The following is a 24,912-nucleotide window of genomic DNA, read 5'->3' as shown; positions in this document are numbered from 1 at the left end:
ACTGATAAGCTAATTGAAGTGTTCGATAAAATTAGCGGTTCAATGACATGAAAGATATTTAATACATAATTATTTAATTTAAAATTAAAATAAATTATAAAGGATAAAAATGTGTTTATGCTAAAATAATAAGGATAAAAAAGAAAAAATAATGAGCTATAAGCTATTAGCTAAAACGCTATTTGAAATAGCGTCTGGAAAATAAACTATAAACTAGTAAAATAAGCTATAAGTTAGTAATGAAAAGACCGTTACCAAACAGGTCTATATTGTCATATAAGTTTATAAATTATAAGCTATAAGACATAAACTTAAAATTATGCCTTACCAAACAGATCTTTTGTATTATTGATCATTATTTTGTATTTTTTCTTATACTTGCTATATAATTATTTTTTTCCTTTTTATAGATTCTATATTTGTAGGTGTAAAAAATTACTTATTTCAAAATTTTAAAATGAATATTATTTAGTATAACAATTATTAATAAATATGTATAGATATTAGTATTAAATATATATTCGAAATGATATAATATTTTGAATCCGTCTTTCATTAAGGAAATTAAGAACTCGTAATGTAAATAAAGACGAAGATAAAAAACGATGAACAAAAGATTTTCCGTAAATACTATAAGAATATTTTTTCCATATCATAAATCATAATTCTTATTATTAAATTTTAAATTAATTTATTTTTGTTCAAAAAGTATATTTTATTTATTATTATTATCATTATTAATTTGTTTTTTTAGAGCAAAATACAAAAAGACAATTTTCCTACTAATACACGAAGAAGCAAATACGCGTGCAAAGATTTTCTCTCCAAGTCAAAAAAACAAAACTACATCTCTGCAAAAAAATATAAAAAGACGATTTTCTCCCCATATCACAAAACCTAAACCAATGAAAAACCGCCACGTACTCAATCCCCATTGCGTAAAACTACGAATCTATCACCGACTAAGCTACATAGTAACACAGTCGACACGTAGCCTATATTCCACCGGCTATATCCGGTAACACGAAGTCATAAACCGGTAAAAACCAGTCATAGCCTTTTCTTTCATTTCCACTAGCTACTATATATCTCTCTCTTCAACATTTCATCTCTCTTCTCTCTCACACTGTTTCTTTTTATTAATTAATTCATTTTTTTTAGATTTTTCTAATTTCATTTCCAGAAAGTGACGTTTCGCTTTTCCCAGCTCGCGGTTTGGATGTGAGTAGCTCCAAAACAATTCTCTTATGTTGTTTCATGTTTTCAATCATTGTTTACTGATCATGGTAAATGTTTGTCGAGTATTTCGTTTTGGTTTTTGTTTTGGTTTTTGGTGTGTTTTTGGCGATGAGTTCAAAGCTTGCATTTTTAAGATGATTGGGTATTTGAATTATCAGTTTCTGTTATTAGATTTTAGGATTAGGAGTTTGGGTGTGTATTGGGAATGATAATTGAGTTACTGTTTTTTGATTTTGGGTTTTAGGGTTTTGAATGTGTGAATTGAGAGAGTTTATTTTGATATCTGATTTTCTTTGTTGACCAGTAAGAAGAATAATTAATTAGGGTTTGTTGAATAAAATTGTCTGATTGTGATTTTACTTTATTTGAAAGGGTGGGTGTTTAGTGTTGAATTTTGTTTGTATGCTTTTGAGAAATGTATGTTTGATTCTAAATCAGGTATGTAGAACATTTTATTTGGGTCAATTAGTTGAATGTGTACTTTTTTCTGTTTTGTTTGATCTGTATTATTGTACATAGTTGAAATGGATTTGAAGATAGATTTGAGAAGAAAATTGTTATTTTTGAGCATTTGGTTGTATGTGTGATTGTAGGTTTGTTGGAAAGGTTGTATTACTGCAGTGAAGATCTTAGAGAAAGGAGTGTTACGATCGGTGTTTAATACTAAATCTGCCTGTTACATTGAATTTGTATATTGTTTTGAGTATATTTTGATTATTAGTTAAGCCTGGCTTTCGAGAACTACCTTGATTCGAGTCACCAAGGGGGCATACCTCCCATGGCACCTTCTCGGGTGGCAGGAGGTTTAGCCCAATCATCATCAAGTTCTGGAATTTTCTTTCAAGGAGAGGGACAGTCGCATAATTTAGTTAACTCTCACTTGAGTTCATCTTTAGTTAACTCGTCTAATACTGTACCTGGAACTGGTCACTCCAACCTTGGTCCAGTTCCCGGGGATATGAATAATGCAATTTTGAACAGTGTTGCAAACTCAGCACCAAGTGTTGGAGCTAGTTCTCTAGTCACGGATGCAAATTCTGCACTCTCGGGTGACCGCCATATGCAAAGAAGTGCAAGCATTAATGGAGACTCGTACTTAAGATTACCTGCCTCGCCTTTGTCATTCACATCGAATAATATTAGTATTTCTGGGTCACCTGCAATGGATGGTTCATCTGTTGTACAGCAGAATTCTCATCAAGATCAGAATGCTCAACAATTGCAGCAGAATCAGCAGAAGCTTCAGGGTGGTTCAAGTTCTATGCATATGCCTGCTTCTCAAACTGGATCGTCTTCGCACCAAATGGGTGCACAAGTGGCAGGATCTTTCATTCAAGATCCAAATAGTATATCTCACTTGCTGAAAAAACGTAGGCTGGATATCAAACCAGATGATATAATGCAACAACAGGTAATACAGCAGCTTCTTCAGAGACAAGACCCCACACAATTCCAAGGACGGAATCCACAGTTACAGGCTATGTTTCAGCAACAGCATAGACTAAAGCAACAACAAATCTTTCAGTCATTGCCCCAGGCCCAGCGGATGCAATTGATACAACAACAGCAGCAACAGCAACAACAGCAGCAGCAACAAATGCAGAGGCAGCAAATACAACAACAAATGATGCAGCCCTCGGCTGGTGTGAAGCGTCCATATGATGGTGGTGTTGGAGGCGTATGTTCCCGTCGATTGATGCAGTACCTCTATCATCAAAGACAGCGACCAAGTGTGAGTTTTGTTTATTTGCTTGCTGCATCTGAACACCTGTCTTTTGTGTATGCAGCAGCAATGTTTTATGATTTGTGGATGTTCAAATCTGTTTGAGAGGCAATATATCATGTTTCAAGCATCAGCCCTTCTATTTTAGGCATTTGAATTAGTTAGTGTGTTTTTAATGCTTTGGTATTTAACATCTTAATTAGTTACATAACCAAACTTCAATTGATCTGTTTTTTCAGGATAATAGTATTGCGTATTGGAGAAAATTCGTGGCTGAATATTATTCTCCTCGTGCAAAGCAACGGTGGTGCTTGGCATTATATAGTAATGCTGGACACCATACTGCTGGTGTTTTACCGCAAGCAACTACAGTTAGTTTTTTTCACTTATTTACCCTGTATATCCTGTTCCATGAATAAAATGATGCTGTAATGTTTTCTCATAATAAATCTTGCATTAAAAATTTTAATAGATTGGATTAGATATCATCATGTAAATTGTAGGCAACTTCTAAGAATGAGTTTTGCCAATAATTTTGGAATTTGCTTAGTCAGTTTTTTTCTTGTTTTTTCCTATCTAGCATGTTGGTTCCATAGTCCTTGACGTGATGATGATCTGACCTTGATATTTCTTTCTCCAGCATGCTTGGCACTGTGACATATGTGGAGCTAAATCTGGAAGAAGGGGATTTGGTAGAGAACTGAACATATTATGTTATTCTATCAAACTGTGATTATGGATATCTTTTTTGTTCATACCCGTAACTCGATTTCTTAGAATGTTTCTTTGTTTCTGATGATGCTAATCTAATAATATGTGCATGCTGGATCTCTTTAACAGAGGCAACTTTTGATATACTACCCAGACTTAACGTAGTCAAATTTGATGGTGGAGTGATCGATGAACTTTTGTTTTTGGACTTGCCACGCGAAATAAGATTTGCGTCTGGTTTGATGATGTTAGAATATACAAAAGCAGTTCAAGAGTGTGTGTATGAGCAGCTTCGTGTTGTTCGTGAGGGTCAACTTCGTATTGTATTTACTCAAGACCTAAAGGTTATAGATCTTTTTTGTATCTGAATATATTCACTATTTGAATCTTTTGCTTGTACAGATCACTGAAATTCTTGCTAATTTGCACAGATATTTTCTTGGGATTTCTGTGTAAGACGCCACGAAGAACTTCTTCCTCGAAAGTTAGTTGCCCCACAGGTATTTGATTCTGCATGCTGTGTTGTGTGTAAGATGGTGCAAAAGTTAACGGGATATTTCTGTTACGTAGCTCTCCATTTGTCACCATTTTCTGTGTCTTGTGCTATTAGATTCATATTCTTGTTGAAACTTTGTGCTACTCAAAATGAACTAATCACCATTCTCGATTAGTCGATTGTTCATCTTTAACTATTTTGAAAATTTCCTTGAGGCTTAAAAGTGTTATAGCATTAACAACAATTATATCTATATAATTGGAATGGTGGTGTAGAGGTATTATTTTGGAGTATAGCCCTTACTATTTTTTAACTTCTTACAGGTCAACCAATTAGTTCAGGTGGCTCAAAAATGCCAAAGTACAATTTCTGAAAGTGGGTCAGACGGGGTATCTCAGCATGACTTGCAATCAAACAGCAACATGTAAGTTAACATTTTTTATAGCTTATGCAAATGTGTTTGGAGTCATACAAGGTCAACTAATAGGTATAGTGAATTTTATTGTTACCCATATTAGTGCATACTTTGTTTTCTAAAAATGAAATTAATCATTATAATCAACCTAACTACTCATTTTCTTATTAAGCAGTCGTTACCCAAATATGACTTATTATGAGAGTCTATGAACTAAGGTTTTAAGGCAATGTTTCTTTTATATCAGGGTCCTAACTGCTGGGCGTCAGCTTGCGAAGAGTTTGGAGCTACAATCACTAAATGACTTGGGCTTTTCAAAAAGATTTGTGAGAACCTTACAGGTAAACTGTTAAATTAGATTTCACAGTTTCTCTGTAGTGTTGAAAACCAGTGAAACCTTAATTCTTTATTTATAATATTTAATCAAAACCTCTTTTTTCTTTGCCATATGTAATGTTTTTACAGATTTCTGAGGTTTGCAATAACATGAAAGATCTAATTGATATCAGTTCTGATCAAGATATCGGAGCAATTGGTAATTCTTGTGGTTTTTATTATATTTATTATCGTACACTTGGGTTGAATTCATTATTCATGTCATCTTATCAAATATTGGTCTGTCTATTTTAATTTTAGGTGTCTGGATTCTTTTTTCAAATTTGGAATAGCCTTCACTGTTTCCATGTTTACTAACCTTGCATTTTCCTGCAGAGAGTTTGAAAAATTATTCTCAATTTTCAACCGCGTCAAAGCACCAAATGCAAAAGATGCAGGAGATGGAACAGGCAGCAAATGCTCAAGGTCTCCCATCTGATCGAAATACACTTAATAAACTGATGGCATTGAATCCTGGATCAAACAATCATATAACCAATAATCACAACAATATGGGCAATCGTGGTGCTTTGACTGGGCCATCACAAGCTGCTTTGGCAATGTCTAGCTATCAGAATATTCTCATGAGGCAAAACTCGATGAATTCAAGTCCTAGCTCACTTCATCGAGAAGGGTCCCCTTTCAATAACCCAAACCAAAGTCCCTCGTCAGCTTCTTTGCAAGGTGCTGGTGCTGCTGCTATAATCCCCGGCTCTTTGCAGAATTCACCTCACAACAGTAGTGGTGGTTTCTCAAATCAACATATATCCGCACAACAGCAGCGGCAACAACAACACCTTCAACAGCGCTCGTTAAGTGCGAATAATTTACCTCAACAAAATCACTCACAAGGTCCTCAAGGAAATCAATCACTGCAACAGCAGATGATCCAGCAACTACTACAAGATATGTCAAATAACAACGGCGGGGGAGTGCAACAACAGTCTCATAGTGGACCCAATGTAAGTGGGAATATGGCAAAGAATAATAATTTGGGTTTTGCGGGACAAACTCCACCCACAACCGGAGGAGGCGGCGGCTCTACCAGCGGTCCAGCAAATAACGGACCTGTTTCAAGGAGTAATAGCTTCAAAGCAGCTTCAAACAGTGATTCTTCTGCAGCAGCTGGTGGAGGAAGCAACACAGGATTCAACCAGAGATCATCTGACATGCCACCGCAGAATCTTGCATTGCAAGACATAGCTTCCGATTTCGCCAATGATTTTGCTGATAACCCCTTCTTTAACAGTGATCTAGACGATAGCATGGGTTTTAACTGGAAGACATGACTGAGTCAAGATGTGAGTGTAATTGGAATTTGTTGTTCAATTGTTTTATCTTATTATAATATTATCTTTGTACAGATGATGATACTTTAAACAGTTTCTGTCTTATTTTTCTTGTTTTCTTTCTTGATGGAATTTGTGATGGATGACTCTTACTCCACAGTAGGTGGGTGTTGTAGAGAGATTTTATTTAAGGGTTGTTTTTTTTTCATGGCCTGCAAGTGTAATCTGCTAGTACTTTAACCCGTGCAACACACGGAGAGATGATTGTTGCTTGGTTGTATACGTATTGCATTTTCATATTGAAAAGGTTAGTGATGTAGACATCAAATTGTGTAATATATACATAATTGTAGCTATAGTAGTTTGTTGGTAGTTTTTTGTTACAAAAATGACAAAGGGACTGCAGATTATGGGAATTGAATTTAACTAGTTACAACATTTTGGATAAACAATTTATTTGTCGGTTATAGTACTTATACAAATTTTATTTTAACAAATTATAACTAACAAATTTAAAGATTTCATGTTGTGCCAACTACTTTTTTAAAATAGTATCCAAAAATTAAAATTTCAAATTTACATTTTCAAATAAATTATTCTGAGTGAAATCTTCCAAATTTTAGTCCATAAAAATTAAAATAAATGGATGCTTTTTTAAAGATCCTCTCACGCCTTTTCTCTTGTGTTTTTGTAATTTTTTTAAGGTTTAAATGCAAGTCTCAAGTTAGCGAATTTTTTATTTTTGTTCGTGTAAGTTATTCTTTTTTGGATTGAGTCCCTATATCTTATTTTTTGTTTGAGGTTTAGTGTCTAAAACCAAAATACGTAGGAAATAACCTCCGGATTTTCTTGTGAAATTTCATGCTGATTTTGATTTTAGGGATTAAAAAGAACGAGAAAGTAAAATATAGGGAGTCAGATCGCAACGGAAATCAAAAACTCAATAATTTACAAAAATTACAGTGCATTTAAAATTTGAGATGTTGATCTTCTTTTTCTCTCTCTTTTGTATTATTGTTTTTTTTTGTCACTATTAATCACATAAGGATAAGGAAAAAGAGAGAGGACTGGAACAAAAGAGCATGAGGATTCAAAATTTAAAAAAATAAAAAAATTTGATTTTTTCTTTACCCACCTCCCTATGGGGTCACCCCAGCGAAAACCCCATTTTACCCCGCTTCGGAAATGCATTTCCGAAATTTTTTTTTTTCTAAATTTTTCCAGACTTCGGAAGTGCATTTCCGAAAAAATCCCAAAAATTGGGATTTTGACTAATTCGGAGATGCATCTCCGAAACAACAAAAAAAAAAATCTAAAAAAAATCCCAAAAATTAATTTTAGGATATTAATTAATTCAATTATCATAAATTTGATATAATTTATGATTAATGAATAATAATAATAATAATTATATATTTTGATATAATTTATGAGTTATGAATAATAATTATTATATATTTCTATTTTGATTCATATTTTAAAATTTAAAATAATTTTAATTAAAATAATTAAAATAATTTCACTTACAAAATGAGTTATAATTTTTTATTTATATATTTATATATTTATAATAATTATTATATATTTATATATTTACAAAAATAATTAAAAAAAATGAGTGTTTTAATTTATATATTTATATAATAATTATGATAATTATTATATATTTATAAAAATTATTATATATTTATATAATAATTATTATATATTAATTATAAATATATTTATACATTTATATAATAATTATAAAAATTAAAACAATGAGTGTTTTAATTTATAATATATATTATATTTATATTTATATATTATATTTAATTTTAAATAATTCAAAATTTATATATGAAATTAAGATGTTTTTGATTTATATAAATTAGTAAAATAATTTTTAACTTTAAAATTGTTTAGGAAATTTTATACCTATTAGTTGTATTGATTTACCTTGATTTTATACCTATTAATGGTATTGATTCACCTTGATTTTAATTTTTTAATAATTATTGAATTCTTTCGGAAGTGTATATCCGAAACATTCCAAAACCAATTTGGTCTTGGAATATTTCGGAAGTGTATATCCGAAACACCCCCTCCCAAAAAAAATTCGGAAGTGTATATCCGAAACACCCCCCTCCCAAAAAAAAATTCGGAAGTGTATATCCGAAGACACCCCCCTCCCAAAAAAAGGTGTTTTCGGAAATGCATTTCTGAAAACCCAAAAAAGGGGGTGTTTTCGGAAGTGTACTTCCGAAATCACTCTTTTTTTCAGAAAAAAAGTGATTTCGGAAATGCATTTCCGACATATGGGGGCATTCTGGGAATTTCGCAAGGGGTGGCCAAGAAGGTTAGGAGGTCTATTAAGAAATTCTCAAAAATTTATGCTGAGGAAAAGTTAAAATAAGTTGTACGCATATTTATTAAAATTATTCAAAAATCTAAAGGATAGATATACCTTTCTGGTTTTCGGATAAAGTCAATTTATGCATATTCAAAATTGGTCCTTTCTGGTTTTATGCATATCCAAAATTGTTTTTTTTTTTAGTTTTCGAATATGCATCTCTGAATATGGTCTTTTACACAATTTGCTGAATGTTTTTCTTTTTGGTTTTCAAACGATGGTGAGATACCTTGTTTGGTGGTACTTTTTTAGCTATGGAGAGAGCAAACTCACGTGATGTGAAAGAAGCTCTGGATTATGTGTGTATTTTGAGGCATTTCCTCTTGGTGTACGTGAGTCTGGGATGATGCCATATGGCGGCTCCTAGAAGAGGATGTTTCCCCATTGTGAGGCCTAGGTGAGACAATTTCCCGCATAGCTCTAACATGCTCATGTTAAAGAGCCCTCTTGCGGCGAGTGATCAGTGAATTTTACACGTTTATTTATCGTTTATTTTAATTATCTTTGATTTATATTATTAAGCATTTTATTGCATTCTTTTATATTTTATGCGTTTTTTATTTAATGATGTTTTCGAGACAAATCAGTGCAAAAAAAAAAAAAATACAAAATGCGGTGTTTCAAAGGAATTGAAAAACATGACAGACGTGTAGTATTTTAATCATAATTAGAGCTTCGTAACTCAAAAAGTTTTGTTGACATTTCCGCATATGCATATCTGAAAACATCATTAAGTTGTTAAATAAATCAACTCAGTAAATAAAAATATCAAAAATAAATACATGGGGGTATATGAAGATGTATCTTCTGATGCACCCTAAATAATATACACAAATGTATTTCTGGACTACATTTTGACAAAAATTGGATGTGTTTCTGAATTAATAGAATTAGTGTGATTTTAGATGCGTTTGCAGATGCATCTCTAGACACAGTAAACATATTTTTGAATTTTCAAATGTATGAGACGCATTCCATAGAATGAGATGAATATTGCACTTTAACATTTACGTTAAATCTCGAATTGTGTTGGATCGACCCTGATATCTATTGGAGGAATTAGCTCCATAAATCTTGGTCCCAAATAAATACTCCCTTGAAGAGAGAAAATAAGAGGTGTAGGGAGTTTCATTAAACATTGGTTTGATCATGTGTTAAATTTGATGCATGATGAATTTTATGTCTTCGCAAATCCTTAGTTTTAAAACTTCAACATTTTCATGTTAAAGTTGTTTTGTAATGTGATACTTAATATTCAGACATGGATACAAACACACACTAAATCCTCCGTCTCTTTGCATGTTATACATATTTTTAATATTAAAATAGTTTAGTGTTATTGGCAATAAATACTATAAGAAAAATAGGTACTAAAAGTGTAGATAAGAAAACATGTGAAAATTGAGGGACCGTCTCTTTGCATGTTATACATATTTTTAATATTAAAATAGTTGTGTTATTGGCAATGAATACTATAAAAGAAATAGGTACTAATACTAAAGTGTAGATAAGAAAACATGTGAAAATTAAGGGAAAAGTAGAGAGAATACAAAACGAGATTTTGTACTCTTGAATGTATGTTGGCAATTTTTTTATAAGCAAGAATTGATATAAAGAGAGTATTAGTGGTACACTAATTCATTTACAAAAGACCGAGAATAAAGTTTAGAAAAAAAAAACTATCAACTGAAACTTATCTTAGAAATACAAAGGATGTACTCCCAATCTAAAGACGCGAAGCCTTCTGAAGTATGCGAGGTATTCACTTTGTTCTTATATCCGATTTCGCTCGGCTTACCCTTGTCTTGAGTTGATTCTGAGATTAAAGATTGTTGTTTCGTTTGCAGGTTGGTTGAAGGATCCTCCCTTGCATGTAGGGGTGTAAGCGGATAAAAAAAAACCAATTAAACCGACAATTCAAACCAAACCAAACCAAAATAAAACCGATTATTTATGGTTCGGTTCTAAAACCGAACCGAACCAATAAAAACCAATGTGGTTTCGTTCGGTTCTCGGTTTTAGTTTTTAGAAACCGCCAAAACGATGAACCGAACCAATGGAAATAATTACGCTCTAAATCCATTATTCCACCCTTCATTAAGCTCAAATTTTGTACCTTTCCAACCATTCTCCATCTTTGTTTTCACTTTCTTCCTTTAAGCAAAACACGCATTTAGAACTAAACTCCAAAACATATAAAGTAAAAATCATAAGTCATAACTTTCACTAAACTACTTCTCTAGTTGTCTACCTCAAATGTTGCTCTCACTATCGCCACTATGATATGTTATGGTATCCTTCTACAGGTTCAAATTCTCTTCGTTACTTTTCATATTTGTTTTTACCTTTCTGATTTCTTCTTCAACAAAACTCCTTCTAGTCTTGTTACAAAATAGTTTTATGTGTATTTAAAGCGGAAACAAGTTAATTGATGTGTGTTTTTTTGTGTTCTATTTGTTAAACTTTCAAATCTATTTCCAACATTCCGATGTCAAGATTTAACTTTTATTGTGAATTTATTTCATTATGCAATGAAACTATGTCATTGTTTCATATATAGATTAAGTGCAACTTGTAAGTTGTTTGAAAAATTAGAGCATGAAATAAATGGCATGAAATGTATTATTTTAAAAAATAATAGCATAAAATATACCGAAAAATACAATATTGAAAAATACATTGATGAATATAATGTTTCAAAAAAATATTAAAAACCGATCAACCGAATCAACCCAAACCAACCCAAACCAAACCAAACCGATTAGTTTGGTTCGGTTCCATTTTTGAAAAATGTTAAAAACCGAACCAAACCAAACCGATGAAGATATTATTGGTTCGGACCTTTTTTTTACCAAAAAAGGTCCAAATCAATCCGATTACACCCCTACTTGCATGTGCAGAACGCGTTGTGTCGTCTGGTGGTGGCTCGAAATCTCCGGGAATGGTTGAATCAGAAAGTGTGTCCTCTCCGTGAAAAGCTCGCAGCTGCGAGATGTGGAACACCGGGTGGATTTTTGAGGACGCCGGAAGATCCAGTCGATAAGCCACCGATCCGATACGTTGGAGTACTCTGAACGGACCGAAGTATCGTTTAGCCAACTTCTGAGATGTTCGACATTGGACGGAAATTTGACGGTATGGTTGAAGTTTGAGCAAGACAAGATCACCCTCTTGAAAGGTACAGTATTTTCGGTTCTTGTTCCCTTGAATCTCCATCTGTTTTCCGCTTCTTTTCAAAAACGCCATGTTCCATCTTTTTTTCTAACCAACAGAACTGGGGAAGAATATGGGCTGTTACTTGGTTTGATAATTCCTTCATGTATCATTTCTTGGATAAGGTTGGTCATAGCATCTTTTTGTGAGTGAGGGTAGCTATATGGTTTAACATTGACTGGGGGTATATTGGGCAAGATAGGGATATGGTGAAAATGAGGTATGGGTGGGGGTAAACCCTTAGGTTTGGTAAAAATGGTTGAGTGGGATTTGATAATATTGGAAATTTTTGGGGGAAGTGTGTTAGGTAGTGAGTCAAGCAAGTTTGTTGTGGTGGGTTGTAAGTCAACATCTTTATCATGAGATGTTTGACAAAGTAGTAGGTGGATGGATGCTATTGAATCAGTTTGGATAAGGTGACAAAAATTATTGTAAGAGGATGGTGAGATGAGGGCTTGGTTATCACCTGTTATAGTGATCTCGGTGTTGTTTTAAGTGAAGGAAATCTTGGGAATTGAAAAATCCGCCATAAGAGGTCCTAAAGTTCTTAACCATTCCATACCTAGCACCACATATGCTCCTTCGAATGGAAACAAGTGAACAGGAATCGAAAAGGAGCTATTTTGAAGCTTGATAGGAACCTTTGGGCATACACCTGAACATGAGAGCTTAGATCCATTATCCACCATAACAGAAAAATTTGGAATTGGTTGTGTTGGAAGTTTTAGATGATGAGCAATGCGCGGTTGTAAAATGTTATGAGTGCTGCCTGTGTTAGTTAAAACAACCACCGATAGACCCTTAATAGAACCATTAGTTAAAACAGCCACCGATAGAGCCTTGGGAGAAAAGTATCCATTGGCTGCTTGAGGTGAAAGTTGGAAATAAGTGTCATTGATTTCGGGATTGGGAGGTAAAGGGTCACTATTTTCAACCGCATCGGATGTGTCAACTTCATCATCCTCGATTAGCAAAAGGAATTTTCCCGCTGTACATTTATGGACAGCAATAAATTTTTCGTCGCAATTGAAACACAACCCTTGGGCACGCCTTTCTTGCAGCTGGGAATTGGATAATCGGCGAACTGGTAGTTTGGGTGGTTGGGTTGTGATTGAAGGTTTGCTGATTGGTGTTGACTTAGAGATTGCAGCTGTTGGGGTGGGTTTTGGGGTGTGTGGGGAAAATGGTTTGGTGAATTTGGGCTTAGAATCACGTAATTTGGATTCAATTAACTTGGCCAGCCAAATAGCTTGAGAAATGGAAACAGGTTTGTGAATAGCAATCTCGTTCTGGATTTCCGGTAATAAGCCCGAAATAAAACAATTAAGGATTGCATCTCTAGATAGCCCAACCACTTGGTTCCCAAGTTTTTCGAATTGCGGTTGGTATTCAACAATCGAATGAGTTTGTTTCAATTTGAATAATTTAGCTTGATGATTGGCATATGTGGAAGGACTAAAACATAATTCCAACGCCTTTGTAAACGAATTCCAATCCCTTAATTCATGATTGTGATGCATCCATTTGAACCAAGCAAGGGCTTCGCCTTTCATGTAAAAGGACATCATGGGTAATCAGTTTTCTGCGGGTAGGTTGTAGAAAGTAAAGAATTGATCCGTTTGGAACAACCATTCTAATGGGTTAGAACCATCGAACATTGCAAGTTCTAATTTGGGAGTTCGGAATGTGTGAATAGGAGATGTTTGTTGGTGTTGTGGGTAACATAATTGGGGAATTTGAGGGATGGGGAAAGGCTGAGTTGTAGTGAAGATTGGTGGGGATGTATAATAGATGGGGTCCATGTAAGGTTGTGTGGAGAATAGCCTTTGGGATGCTGTTCGGAAAGATTGGGGATTGGGTAGGGTTTGGCTGTTAGAAAGGTTAGTGGAAAGTGGGGGAATAGTAGTATAGGGACGTGTAAAGGCTGGTGAGGCAAGTGGTGTGTGTGTAAATTAGGGATAGTTGATGGAAAATTGGTAGTGATAGGGAACAAAGGAGGGATTTGTGTGATACCTGATGAGCTTCCAGAGTGAATAGTACCACTGTGAACAGTAGCAGCAGAGCCAGCAGTAGGTGAGTGAACAGTGCTGTCGTGAACAGTGGATTCGGGAACAGTGACAGCGGGCTGTTTTTCAGCTTGATGCTAGTTTTGTGAGCAAACCCATGATATTTTTCATATCTAGAATCTGAAACATGTTTTTCATTGTCCATTCTTGTATGAAGTTGCTCCATTTCAGAATGTGTCTTGAGAAATCTCTCATCCATTTGCATTTGGGTCTCTTGCCTAGCATTGTCAAGGTGAAGGTGAGCTATTTGGACAACTTCCTCAACAATATCTTTAGCAGCAACTATAATTTCTAAGAATCTAGGGTTATCAAGAACAACATAAAACAGAATTTGCAACAACAATAAAGAAGAAGATTTATGATAATTCTCTAGTCCCATTCCTTAGGCAGCAAGCCATTTAAATACAAGCAAAGGTTTAACCCTAATGGGCTATTTAGAAATATTGGGTCTGGCCCAACAACTAATAAATATTAAAATAACATAAAATAAAGAGAATTTCTTTTCTGACCCCCCTATGGGGGTGACCCCCAGCGAAAACCCCTAATTACCCCTACTTCAGAAATGCATTTCCGAAGTAAATTTTTTTCTAGATTTTTCCATAGTTCGGAAGTGCATCTCCGAAAAAAATTGGGATTTTGGTTATTTCGGAGATGCATCTCCGAAACACCAAAAAAATTATGATTTTTATTAATTCGGATATGCATATCCGAAAATATCCCAAAAATTAATTTTTTTTGGGATATTGATTAATTCATATATTATTAAATTGATATAATTTGTAAGTTATAAATAATAATGATGATAATTATACTATTGATATTTCTATTCTAATTTCAATTAAAATTAATAAATAAATTTCATATTAATTAATACTAAAACTATAACTAATACACAATAATTATGATTATATAAAAAAAATACATTAATAATTATTCAGCAATATTTTAAAATAAAAGAGATCAAATAAAAGTAAAATTATTTACTATTTTAATATAAATTTCTAATTACATAGTTTTTCAAAATAATAAATAAAAACAAAAAATATAAAAATTATTTTAATAATTAATTATGATAAAAAACATTTTTCATTTAGTTTAAAAAGATTAAAAGAAAATTTTGTCTTAATTTTATTTAATGAATAAATAAATTATATATTTAATTTAATATAATTCAAAATTTACTTATGAAATTAGAATATTTTTAATTTATATAAGTTAGTAAAATAATTTTTAACTTTAAAATTGTTTAGGAAATTTTGAAAATTTAAATAATTTTATATAAGTTAGAATATTTTTAATTTATATTTGTTTATAAAATGATTTTTTATAACTATAAAATTGTTTTTGAAAATTAGTTTATAAAATAATTTCTTTTATGTATCATAAAAAAATAGAAAATAAATATCTTTATTATTATTATTATTATTATTATTATTAATTTTTTATATAAAAATAAAATGTTAATTTAAATATTTATTAGGTTAATATTATTATTATTATTATATCTTGATTATAATGATATATTTAATAATAAATTTTAATTAATACAATTAATTATACTATTAATGGTATTGATTCACCTTGATTTTGATTTTTTTAATAATTATTGAATTTTTTCAGAAATGCATATCCAAACATTCCAAGACCAAAAATTGGAATATTTCAGATATGCATCTCCAAAGGCACCTATCTCAACAAAAAAAATTGATTTTGGAAATATATCTCCGAAAACACTTTTTTTTTTTGTTTTTGGAAATACATATTCGAAAACACATTTTTTTTGTGTTTTCGGAAGTGCACTTCCGAAATCAACTTTTTTTTTTTTCGGAAAAAAAATAATTTTGGAGATGCATTTTCAAAATATAGGGGCATTTTAGGAATTTCGCCGCGTGTGACCAAGAAGGTAGGGGGATAATAAAATATTCTCTAAAATAATTGTAATAAATCCTTCTAGCCATTTGGATTTTAGTTTAATTCTGTTGGGCCTAGCATCATCAGGATCTTGACTATGCCGTTTGGGAAAATTTTACTTCCTACCCTTACATTTGCCCTTCTACCCTAACAATCATATTTTTTGGACGAAATTACCCTTCCATAAATAGGAATTTTTTTTCTCATTTTTCACTTTTTACTGATCTTGAACAAAGACTCTCCTTTTATCTGTACGAAACACAAACCGGAACACTATTGAAAACTCTTCCGGTTCATTAACTTTCCAAACCGGAACACATTTGGTAAGTGGTCGGTTCACATAAATATTTCACGGAACACTTTTGGTTTCTGTTCCGGTGCGTTCGCTTCCAAACCGGAACACAATTTGGAACTCTTCCGGTTTGTTGCCTATGATACCAGAACGCTTTTGAAATCTGTTCCGGTTTGTTTTCATCTCCACCGGAACCCTTTTGAAAACTGTTCCGGTTTAGCTCAGTTGCAAACCGGAACCCTTTTTGGAACTGTTCCGGTTTGTTTTTTTTTGCTTTTTTTTTTAATTTTTTTTTTTAATTTTTTTTCCAGGAAAAAGCGTACACTTGGACCTGACGGGAGACCACATACCCGCCGCCGCCGCGACGAAGCTGGTTCCTCTAACCCACCACCACAGCCAGTTGGATATCCTGGTGGACCATCAGATTTATCTTTACTTGTTCGATATCAAGACCATGTTGCTCGCCGGTTATGGTACGGAGAGGTTAGTAAAAATTATTTGATTTATTTTAAATAGAATTTATTATTATATCTTCTAATGTGGTTTTTTTATTTATTTTCAGGAAAGAGGCTCTAAAAAGGAGCTTAAAGTTGCTGGGCACGGGACGAAGCTCCAGGAGAGAGTGCCTCAGCAGCTCCCACCTGAGATTGAGGCTATCGTGTCTAGGTCAGGTCTGGCTTCTCTTCAGAGAACTAGCCTGACCAAGATAGACGTTAATCTCGTCTCAGCATTTGTGGAGAGGTGGCATGTTGAGACTTTGTCATTTCACATGCCATTTGGTGAAATGACGATTACTTTAGATGATGTTGCGTGCCTGCTCCATTTGCCTATCAATGGTATGTTCTGGTATCCTGATGAGCATGTCACAGAGCAGGTGGCTGTTGATCTTGGCTGTGAGTTATTGGGAGTGGATAGACATGCCATGGCTGTACATGTGCGTTCTTGCAGGGGAGCTTATTACTCACTGCAGTGGCTGTATGACAGATTCGTGCAGTACCGTGCTGCTGGTAGTTGGACTTACGCGACCAGGGCATATCTGATGATGTTGGTAGGTTCTACCATTTTTGCGGATAAGACATTTACCCTGGTTGAGGCCCGATATTTGCTATTGTTTAGAGATCTACGTGGGCTTGGTTCATACAATTGGGCATCAGCGGCACTGGCCACTCTTTATCGCCACCTTGGAGATGCATCTATGTTTAGTTGCAAGCAGCTCGGTGGATATCCTACTCTTCTACAGGTATTTATGTTATTTTTAATTAATTATATGTTTATTCATATATTATAATTTATATTATTTAATATATATATATATATATAAACATTGGTATTAATGAATATCATTTAATTTATTTGTTAACAGTGTTGGATACATGAGTACTTTCCTACTCTGGGAAGGAAAGGAGAAAATTGGCGGTCAGACAACCAAGGGCTTCCGAGGGCGATGAGATGGTTCTACAGACAGGGGGCCATCAAGGTGGATGCATATAGACCGATATTGGATCGGCTGACACCTACAGACGTCATATGGCGTCCATTCGAGGATCATCGACCTCATATTGCTTTTAACGAGCTATCTTTATACAGAGGTTTCCTTGTTTCGGGTGACATACATGTGCCGTACTTACCCGATAGGTGTCTTCGCCAGTTTGGTATTCGCCAGTATATCCCGCCTGCACCTCCTGCTGATACGCTCAGCAACGATGAGATTGCTGTGGAGTGGATTGGTTATCACCAGAGCGTGGCAGATGTGATTAGAGGTACGGAGGCGGTGGGATACCCTCATGAGACGGTGGATGGATATTTAGAGTGGTATTACCGTGTGTCTCATCCTCAGGTTGTGCCGCCCCCACCTAGTGAGCGTAGAGAGGTTCCCGTTCCTGTCTTTGATGCAGGACCAGCTGATCCAGATTGGGCTCGTGCCTCCACACTGGTTCGCCGTTATCTCCGGCAGGTAGAGGCCGAGGAGGATGATGTCGCGTATGCTGACTTATTTGAGGTGTTGCGCATCGCCGATGAGCATTGACTATGTTATATTTTATTTTAGATATTACATTTTGGATAATTTTATGGTACATTCTGGATTATATTTTGGATTCTATAGTTGATTTTAGTCTTTTGTTTTATTCTATATTTTATTGTATATTTTGGATTATATTTTATTCTATAGTTTATATTATTTGGATAAGATATCTTATTTGGATAAGATATTATGTGGATAAGATATTGTGCGGATAAGATTGCCCTCATGGCCTATAAATAGGACCTCCTAGTGTTGACACAAAATATCATATTTTTCAGAATGTCTCTTGGTAATTTTATGGTTGACACAATTGTTTTCTATACTGGAACTAAGGAACCCATGAAGCTTTCAATACCTAACAATTGCGGGAGACTCGAGTCACTTAAAAGTTGGGTGAAAGAAGAGTTGCCAGAAACTGATAACCGAGTGGTGACTAAAATCTGGTATCGTGAAAATTGGAACATGGATGTTGATGGAAGGATAAGTTATAATATTGTGGAGTTGAAATGTGATGGTGATATGAAAGACATGTGGAAATCACACCGCCGTAAGATAGCAAAGGGACCGATCGAGTTTGAGGTAAACCTAACAAGGTCTGCTGAGGATGTTCTGAAGATGCTGGTGCGCCCAGAATCGTCTGCAAGAGTCTAATGCTTTAATGTTTTATGTTATTGTTATCATGTTTTATGTTATTGTTATCATGTTCTATGTTTTAATGTTCTATGTTATTGTTATCATGTTTTAATATTCTATGTTATTGTTATCATGTTTTAATGTTCTATATTCAATGTTATAATAATTTAGTGTTTTTTTGTAAATAAAATAAAAACTTCTAAGATGTAAATAAAATAACTCAATCTAAGACGTTTTTAGCTAAAATATTACATATAAATTAAAGTCACTTAATTAATCTATATTAACACGTGATGGTAACATAGGCGTAAGATGGTGCCAATGTTGAAGACGTCCAGCAAATCCTAACATCCAAGATGTCGCCACTTGATGACGAAACTTCATCCAATCTAGCGTGACGGGTGGCAGCGGGAAGCCTTCTTTCATATTAACCTGATTTCATGACATAAAACTTCGTTAACAAAGTAATTAAATAAGTAATTATATAAGTAATTAAATAAGTAATTAAATAAAGGTTACCCGAAGATAATGATTCCTGTTGACAAGGCCAATGCAATATGTAGGAGCACTTGGAGAAAATGTTGTTGTCATAGGAAAAAAGGTCAAGCAAGGGTTACCAAGCAGCACAAGAATAATGTTATACCGATTCGCTATCAAATAACCCATCTCTGGTAGTGTCAACCATTTCTCCGGTGGTTGAAAACCAACATGATCTATCAACAATCCATTTCTCACTTCGAATAAACTTAGACCGAACAATCTCTCATATAAGTCCTTCTTTTCTCTCAATTCCATGTCCAAGTCACGACGCACCATTGCCCAACCATCCTCACTATACCCATGCCACGATGCAATGGCTCTAAATCCACAATTACCATCTGCTACAACATTAACAATCTCGGTAATATATGGCCTAATATGACAAGGAAACTGAAGAGTGAAATCCTCATCCTTTGCTTGTGATTGCTTCTTTGATTGTGATTGCTTCCTGGAAGTTTGTGATGCTTGCGATTGTTTTTGTGAAGATTGAGACGCCTGATCAGCATACTCAAAACCTGAAGGATCCCTATAAACATCATACCCAACTGGTTTCTTCCCTTTCCTCTTCACTCCGCCTTTAGTTTTTATTTTCTCAGGTGGTGGACACAATGAAGTTGTTGTGGGATATGCAATTTCACAAACCCTACTTTTCAATGCTCTTTTTCCAACAACATCTAGTGATTTAAACCTTCTCCACAATTCATCAATTGCATTACTCATATCCACCTCCGAACCAGCTTCCTCATCTAAAGGCAAGTCACCTTCCATAGATAGTATCCTCCATTGAAGATGAACACTTTCTATTTGTAATGGGATTCCAACAACAATCGATCTTCCCATCTCACAAGCACAAGGTAGCCCATAACTTGTTCTCATAGTACAACCACATGTTTCCCTACTATTTAACACATAATCAAGCCTCGATAACTCTTCTGCAATGCGTCTCAAAGCAGCTCTCGATACTGAACCACGCAAATTATCATAAAATGGACTAATGTGTGCGTGCTCAACCTCATAAAAACTTTTTTGAAACGAAGCTCGAATGTTACCTATTTGGATTTTTAGGTTAGAATTCATAGCTTCCCAAACTTTGACCATGTCACCAAGGCTGTTTCCTAACATCTGCTTTAGCTTCCAATGTGCAGATTCAACCCTAAAATAAACAAAAAAGGTATAAAAAAATAATATTCCAAAAATTAATACTAAATAAATATTTTAAGAATTATGACATACCGATTTGTCGTGGTGTTACCAAAATGAAGCACTAGATTAATCCATGCGCCTACAAATCTTTGCCTATGTGGGATCAACCAAGTGTTCTTCACGTAATCGAGGAAGTCAGTACAAGCAAAGCATGCTTGTTCAAGATATTGCAACCGTACACCATACTCAACCTCATTACTAGCCCATACAACATCTTTCCACAATGTGCCTATCGTCTCTCGCATGTCTTTCATCACATATTCCTTGCATTTCATCCCAACATTTTTGTTAATATGAAAACGACATAGCAAGTTATGCGTCGTAGGAAAAACAACTTCAACTGCTTTCATCAAAGCAAGATCTCTATCCGTCAAAATCACTTGTGGAACCACATCTTTCTTCACAAACAATTGCTTCAGCTTATCCAAGACCCAAATATAACTCTCTGTCTGCTCACACTCCATATAAGCAAATGCAACCGCAAATGTCAACTCGGTCGATGTCATACCAACTATTTCAAACAGAGGTTGTCTATATTTGTTGGTCTTATAAGTGGCGTCCATAATCAAGACAGTAGGAAAAAGATTCAGCAACTTTACCGAATCTGGATGAGCCCAAAAAATATCTCTCACAACTTCACAATCATCCCGTTTCCTACTCCAATAAACATAGTTCGCCTCCTCTATAAGCTTAAGCAAATGTTGTATCTCACTTCTTGGACCTCTTATCTCCGCTTCAATCACACTTTTATGCTTGTATATTTGCGTGATCCGAGTGACGTTCTCAGGATCTCGCTCTTGCAAGGAAGTCAATATGTGTCTAGGCGGAACATGTCTCTTTGTCAAATCAGCAACATGCTGCTTCTCATCTGTTGTCAACCTACCAACAAATGAATGGCCTTCTAATCTATCTGGTAAACCATGATTATGAACTCCATATTTTACATCAACCTTCCATCCAGACCCATCTTTTGCCGGAGTCGATCTGATTTTGAATGGACATCCACATCTCTTAGTAGCACTTTGAGTCTCACTTTTATCCTTATATTTTCCACCTTTATCGCACGCAAATATAACTTTGTTACTTCTTCCTCTTTTGCCTGTTTCAGTGTCTGAACGCGCTATGATAACAGTCACTTTATTGTTGATTCCGGTCTCTTTAACCCAGCGGATAACTTCTTCCCGTGTGACAAATCTCTGTGAAGTTGTGAAAACATCAGTGGTATCTATAGCTGTCTCGTTTTTCCGACAAATTTGGAGCGGAACTTCCATACCTAAAAAAAAAAACCAAAAATTTAAAAATACAAAATGCGTTCCGGAACAGTTTTCCAATCTGTTCCGGTTTGATATCAAGTTCACCGGATTACTTTTCAAAACTGTTCCGGTTTGATTACAAATGCACCGGAACACTTTTCTTATCTGTTCCGGTTTGATTTTCGTATTACCGGAACAGTTTTAGAATGTCTTCCGAGAAGAAAAAAAAGTAAACCGGATGACTTGCATAATGTGTTCCGGTTTGTTAGTTTGTGAACCGGATGACTTACCAGAAGTGTTCCGAATTGAAGGTGCGTAGGGGTGCAGATTTGAATTTTTTTGACTTTTTAGATGAATGGTAAAAAGTAAAATGGTAAAATGGTTATTAACTATTGAGGGTAAAGTTGGCATTTTTACAAAATTGTAGGGGTAGAAGGGCAATTGTAGGGGTACGAAGTAAAATTTTCGCCGTTTGGTTGGGTCAAGTTCCTTTTTTTCCCAGAGTTTACTATACCAAAACCCCAAACTAGAAACTCTGGAACAAAATCATTCTGAATGGCTCGTCGTGACGATTATGACAGATGGTGAAAAGAGAATCACATAAACAAGATACTGATTTTGGTGAGTGAGAGTGACTATAGTTTCAAAATTGAATATCACACGTGAAACTTGAAACGGATTTGGAAAATAACTTGCATGAAGGGGAACGATGTTGTTGTGCCTTGGTTTATACTATGTCTTTTTCACATGATTCTTTATACGAACTCTCTTTAATTCTTGTTAGAAAAACATAATCATTTTGATTTCCATAATCCTGCTCGCTAAACTCATTTGATTGCATAAGTACTAGTTGAAATTTGAAATATTTCATTTAATCACCTTTTAAAAAGCGAAATTTTTGCATTAGTTTATTAGACAAATGATATATATTTTGGGTTAATTTTTTTTCTTTTTTGGCATGTAGATCAGTTGAAAAATATCAATATTATAAAATTTAAATTTGGAATCTCAGATTTTTTATAGATTTCTAATATGCATTAATCTTTCGTTTATTTATTTAACAATTTTTTTTTATTTCTTTAAAATATAAGTATTCATTAACATGTTTAGCTAGTACACCTTATTATTGAAATAAACATAAAATTAATCATTATTATCTTAATAAATATGGAAAATTCAAACCAAACACTTAAAAACAGATTAAATATTAGAAATTTATGTTAATTTATTATAGTAAAATCAATATTTTTTTTGTTAAATAAACTAATGGTCCAAAGACGAGTTCATTCTGATATATTTTATTAACATATTAGATAAATTTTAATTGATGTTAAATTTTAGAAACATATTCATTTGATAGTTGTTCTGGCTAGGTCTGTGGCTGGCCCACCGACGGGCAGGGCTCAGTCCAACGCTACTGCATGGCCCAACGTAGTAGCCCAGATTGCCACAATCGTTGAGAAGTCCTTCACCCACGTGCTCCTCTAAGAACACGTGGTCAACCGCCTCCGAAAGAATCGGTCTCCCCACATCTGCCGGCCACGGGGTAGTTAGACCAGGACGAAGATTACGTGGCGATCTTGCCTTACCCATGTAGTATCCTGGCAGTCTTCTGTTTGGGGCCTCAGAATCCAACTCAAAATGGAAGACCTTGGCCCAACGCTGGGGCACTATAAATACCCTATTTCATAAGAGGGTCAGGTATTCTAATTACACTCTAACTTCGTACTTGCTCTCTATCTTCCCCATGTACCTTACTTCGGTATCAGAGTGTCTTGCAAGTACACCCCTTGTCTTCGCACCAACCGCAAAGGCTTAAGTGTTGCAGGCCACATAAGATCGTTCTGATCCCAGAGAGATCAATAATAATTTTTCAATTCAACCGTAAATTTTTTAGAGAGAGACATTAAACCTGATGGCCACATTAGGCACCATATTTTCTCATCCATATAAAGTTATTTAAAAAACTCATATCCTAAATTCCAATAAAAAAACTACTTAGCTCATTGGCAAAGGTGATATTTTTTATTTCTAGCTTGACAAATCATGTGGCCAACCTTTGTCTTATCTCTTGCAAATCTCTCATGAATTAAAGTGTCTTCATAACCTGATTTTACCTAAATTTTTGGCCAACACCTTCCTTCATATCACTAGCTCTATTAAGGATATAATCACTAGCTTCCTTCATTTGCTGCAATGCTACAGTTCTGGTTGTCTATCAGTTGTTGACACGCCGCAACTTGCTTACCATTCCTGCATTGTAAAGTTAGTCGACCACCAGGGTATTGCAGATGTTCCTCAATGAAGTTAAGGCATGGGAACTTGGAACGATTTCCTTTTTGGAAGGAGATGGCTGCCCCACTGCACCAATGTACTTGATGTGTTCTTCGTACTTTTCTGGCAATGGTCCTCGTGAGTCAAGAATCACATTAACTATCACTTTTGGTTGTTGTGTTTTGTCCAGTGTATTTAGAGTGTTTCTTGTGCTTCCCATGGTAGGCTCATAGCAATGTTGATAATGTGAGGGTATTTGAGTACATTACCCTTTAGTTTTGAAAGTGTTTGAGATATTTATTAAGTGGTTTTGGATTTCATTAAGAAAAAGGTTTTAGTTTTAGATGAAGATGCATATGAAAGAAACAAAATCTAATGGGAAACTTGATCTTAATTGTTGTCATACAAAGTGGACTTAAAGTTGAGATTTGAAAGGGGGAGTTTTTAACCTAATGTTGGCATGCCATGATGGACTTAAAGTTTGGATTGAAATGGGGAAACCATAATCATGTTTGCATGCTTTAATAAAATCCTAAGGTCTAATTAATTCAATTTAATAAAGAGATTAAAATTGGATTGAAGATCCTAAGGGAGCATGTGAGGCACAAGCAAGTAAAGATTAACATCAAGTGAATACACAAGAGATAAAGCCTAAAGTGGACTAAACAAACTCAAAGGAAAGCATAAAAACCCTAAACAAAGGAGGTGGCTCATTTAAACCTAATCATCTAATCACACCCCAGATGAACACTTAAACATACAATAAGAATCAAGTCCAACACAAAGTAAAGTAAGTGATCATGCATCAAAACAAAGTGTCAAGTGCAAAACAAAAGAATGATCAAATAACCAATCAAACAAAAG

At 34.4% G+C, this 24,912-nt stretch overlaps 2 protein-coding genes across 3 annotated transcripts; one reads left to right on the top strand and one right to left on the bottom strand.

Annotated features, from left to right (window-relative positions):
• The first annotated feature begins 1,081 nt into the window (after positions 1–1,081).
• On the top strand, positions 1,082–6,530 carry LOC131630334 (probable transcriptional regulator SLK2). 2 transcript variants are annotated; one of them, XM_058901124.1, is made up of 10 exons: positions 1,082–1,221; positions 1,833–2,971; positions 3,202–3,333; positions 3,603–3,654; positions 3,803–4,017; positions 4,105–4,173; positions 4,493–4,593; positions 4,832–4,925; positions 5,050–5,119; positions 5,296–6,530. In XM_058901124.1, exons 2-10 carry the CDS (start codon positions 2,018–2,020, stop codon positions 6,246–6,248), a joined length of 2,640 nt encoding a protein of 879 aa, XP_058757107.1. In that variant the 5' UTR covers positions 1,082–1,221; positions 1,833–2,017; the 3' UTR covers positions 6,249–6,530. The 2 variants fall into 2 exon arrangements, with proteins under 2 accessions (XP_058757107.1, XP_058757108.1); XM_058901125.1 differs by having other exon boundaries at positions 1,152–1,286.
• A 13,033-nt stretch (positions 6,531–19,563) lies between these two features.
• On the bottom strand, positions 19,564–23,367 carry LOC131630359 (PKS-NRPS hybrid synthetase cheA-like). The gene is made up of 5 exons (XM_058901147.1): positions 23,169–23,367; positions 20,552–21,794; positions 20,368–20,471; positions 19,654–20,280; positions 19,564–19,610 (listed from the first exon to the last, which is right to left on the bottom strand). The coding sequence occupies exons 1-5, from the start codon at positions 23,365–23,367 to the stop codon at positions 19,564–19,566; spliced, it is 2,220 nt and encodes a 739-aa protein (XP_058757130.1).
• Between the last annotated feature and the right edge of the window lie 1,545 nt (positions 23,368–24,912).

The sequence above is a fragment of the Vicia villosa genome, unplaced genomic scaffold (assembly GCF_029867415.1).
Source record: "Vicia villosa cultivar HV-30 ecotype Madison, WI unplaced genomic scaffold, Vvil1.0 ctg.000673F_1_1, whole genome shotgun sequence".
Classification (NCBI taxonomy): domain Eukaryota; kingdom Viridiplantae; phylum Streptophyta; class Magnoliopsida; order Fabales; family Fabaceae; genus Vicia; species Vicia villosa.
This window is presented reverse-complemented; position numbering and strand designations above follow the sequence as displayed.

Bases quoted from the DNA above. Each gene is read 5' to 3' on its own strand.
- LOC131630334 (XM_058901124.1), top strand. From the start codon at position 2,018: ATGGCACCTTCTCGGGTGGCAGGAGGTTTAGCCCAATCATCATCAAGT. The intron at 2,972-3,201 runs GTGAGTTTTGTT...CTGTTTTTTCAG, and splicing joins ATCAAAGACAGCGACCAAGT to GATAATAGTATTGCGTATTG. The intron at 4,926-5,049 runs GTAAACTGTTAA...ATGTTTTTACAG, and splicing joins GATTTGTGAGAACCTTACAG to ATTTCTGAGGTTTGCAATAA.
- LOC131630359 (XM_058901147.1), bottom strand. From the start codon at position 23,367: ATGGGTAAGGCAAGATCGCCACGTAATCTTCGTCCTGGTCTAACTACC. The intron at 21,795-23,168 runs GTCGGTGGGCCA...TTTTTTTTTTAG, and splicing joins CGTTGGACTGAGCCCTGCCC to GTATGGAAGTTCCGCTCCAA. The intron at 19,611-19,653 runs GTAATTGTGGAT...GCATGGGTATAG, and splicing joins TGTTAATGTTGTAGCAGATG to TGAGGATGGTTGGGCAATGG.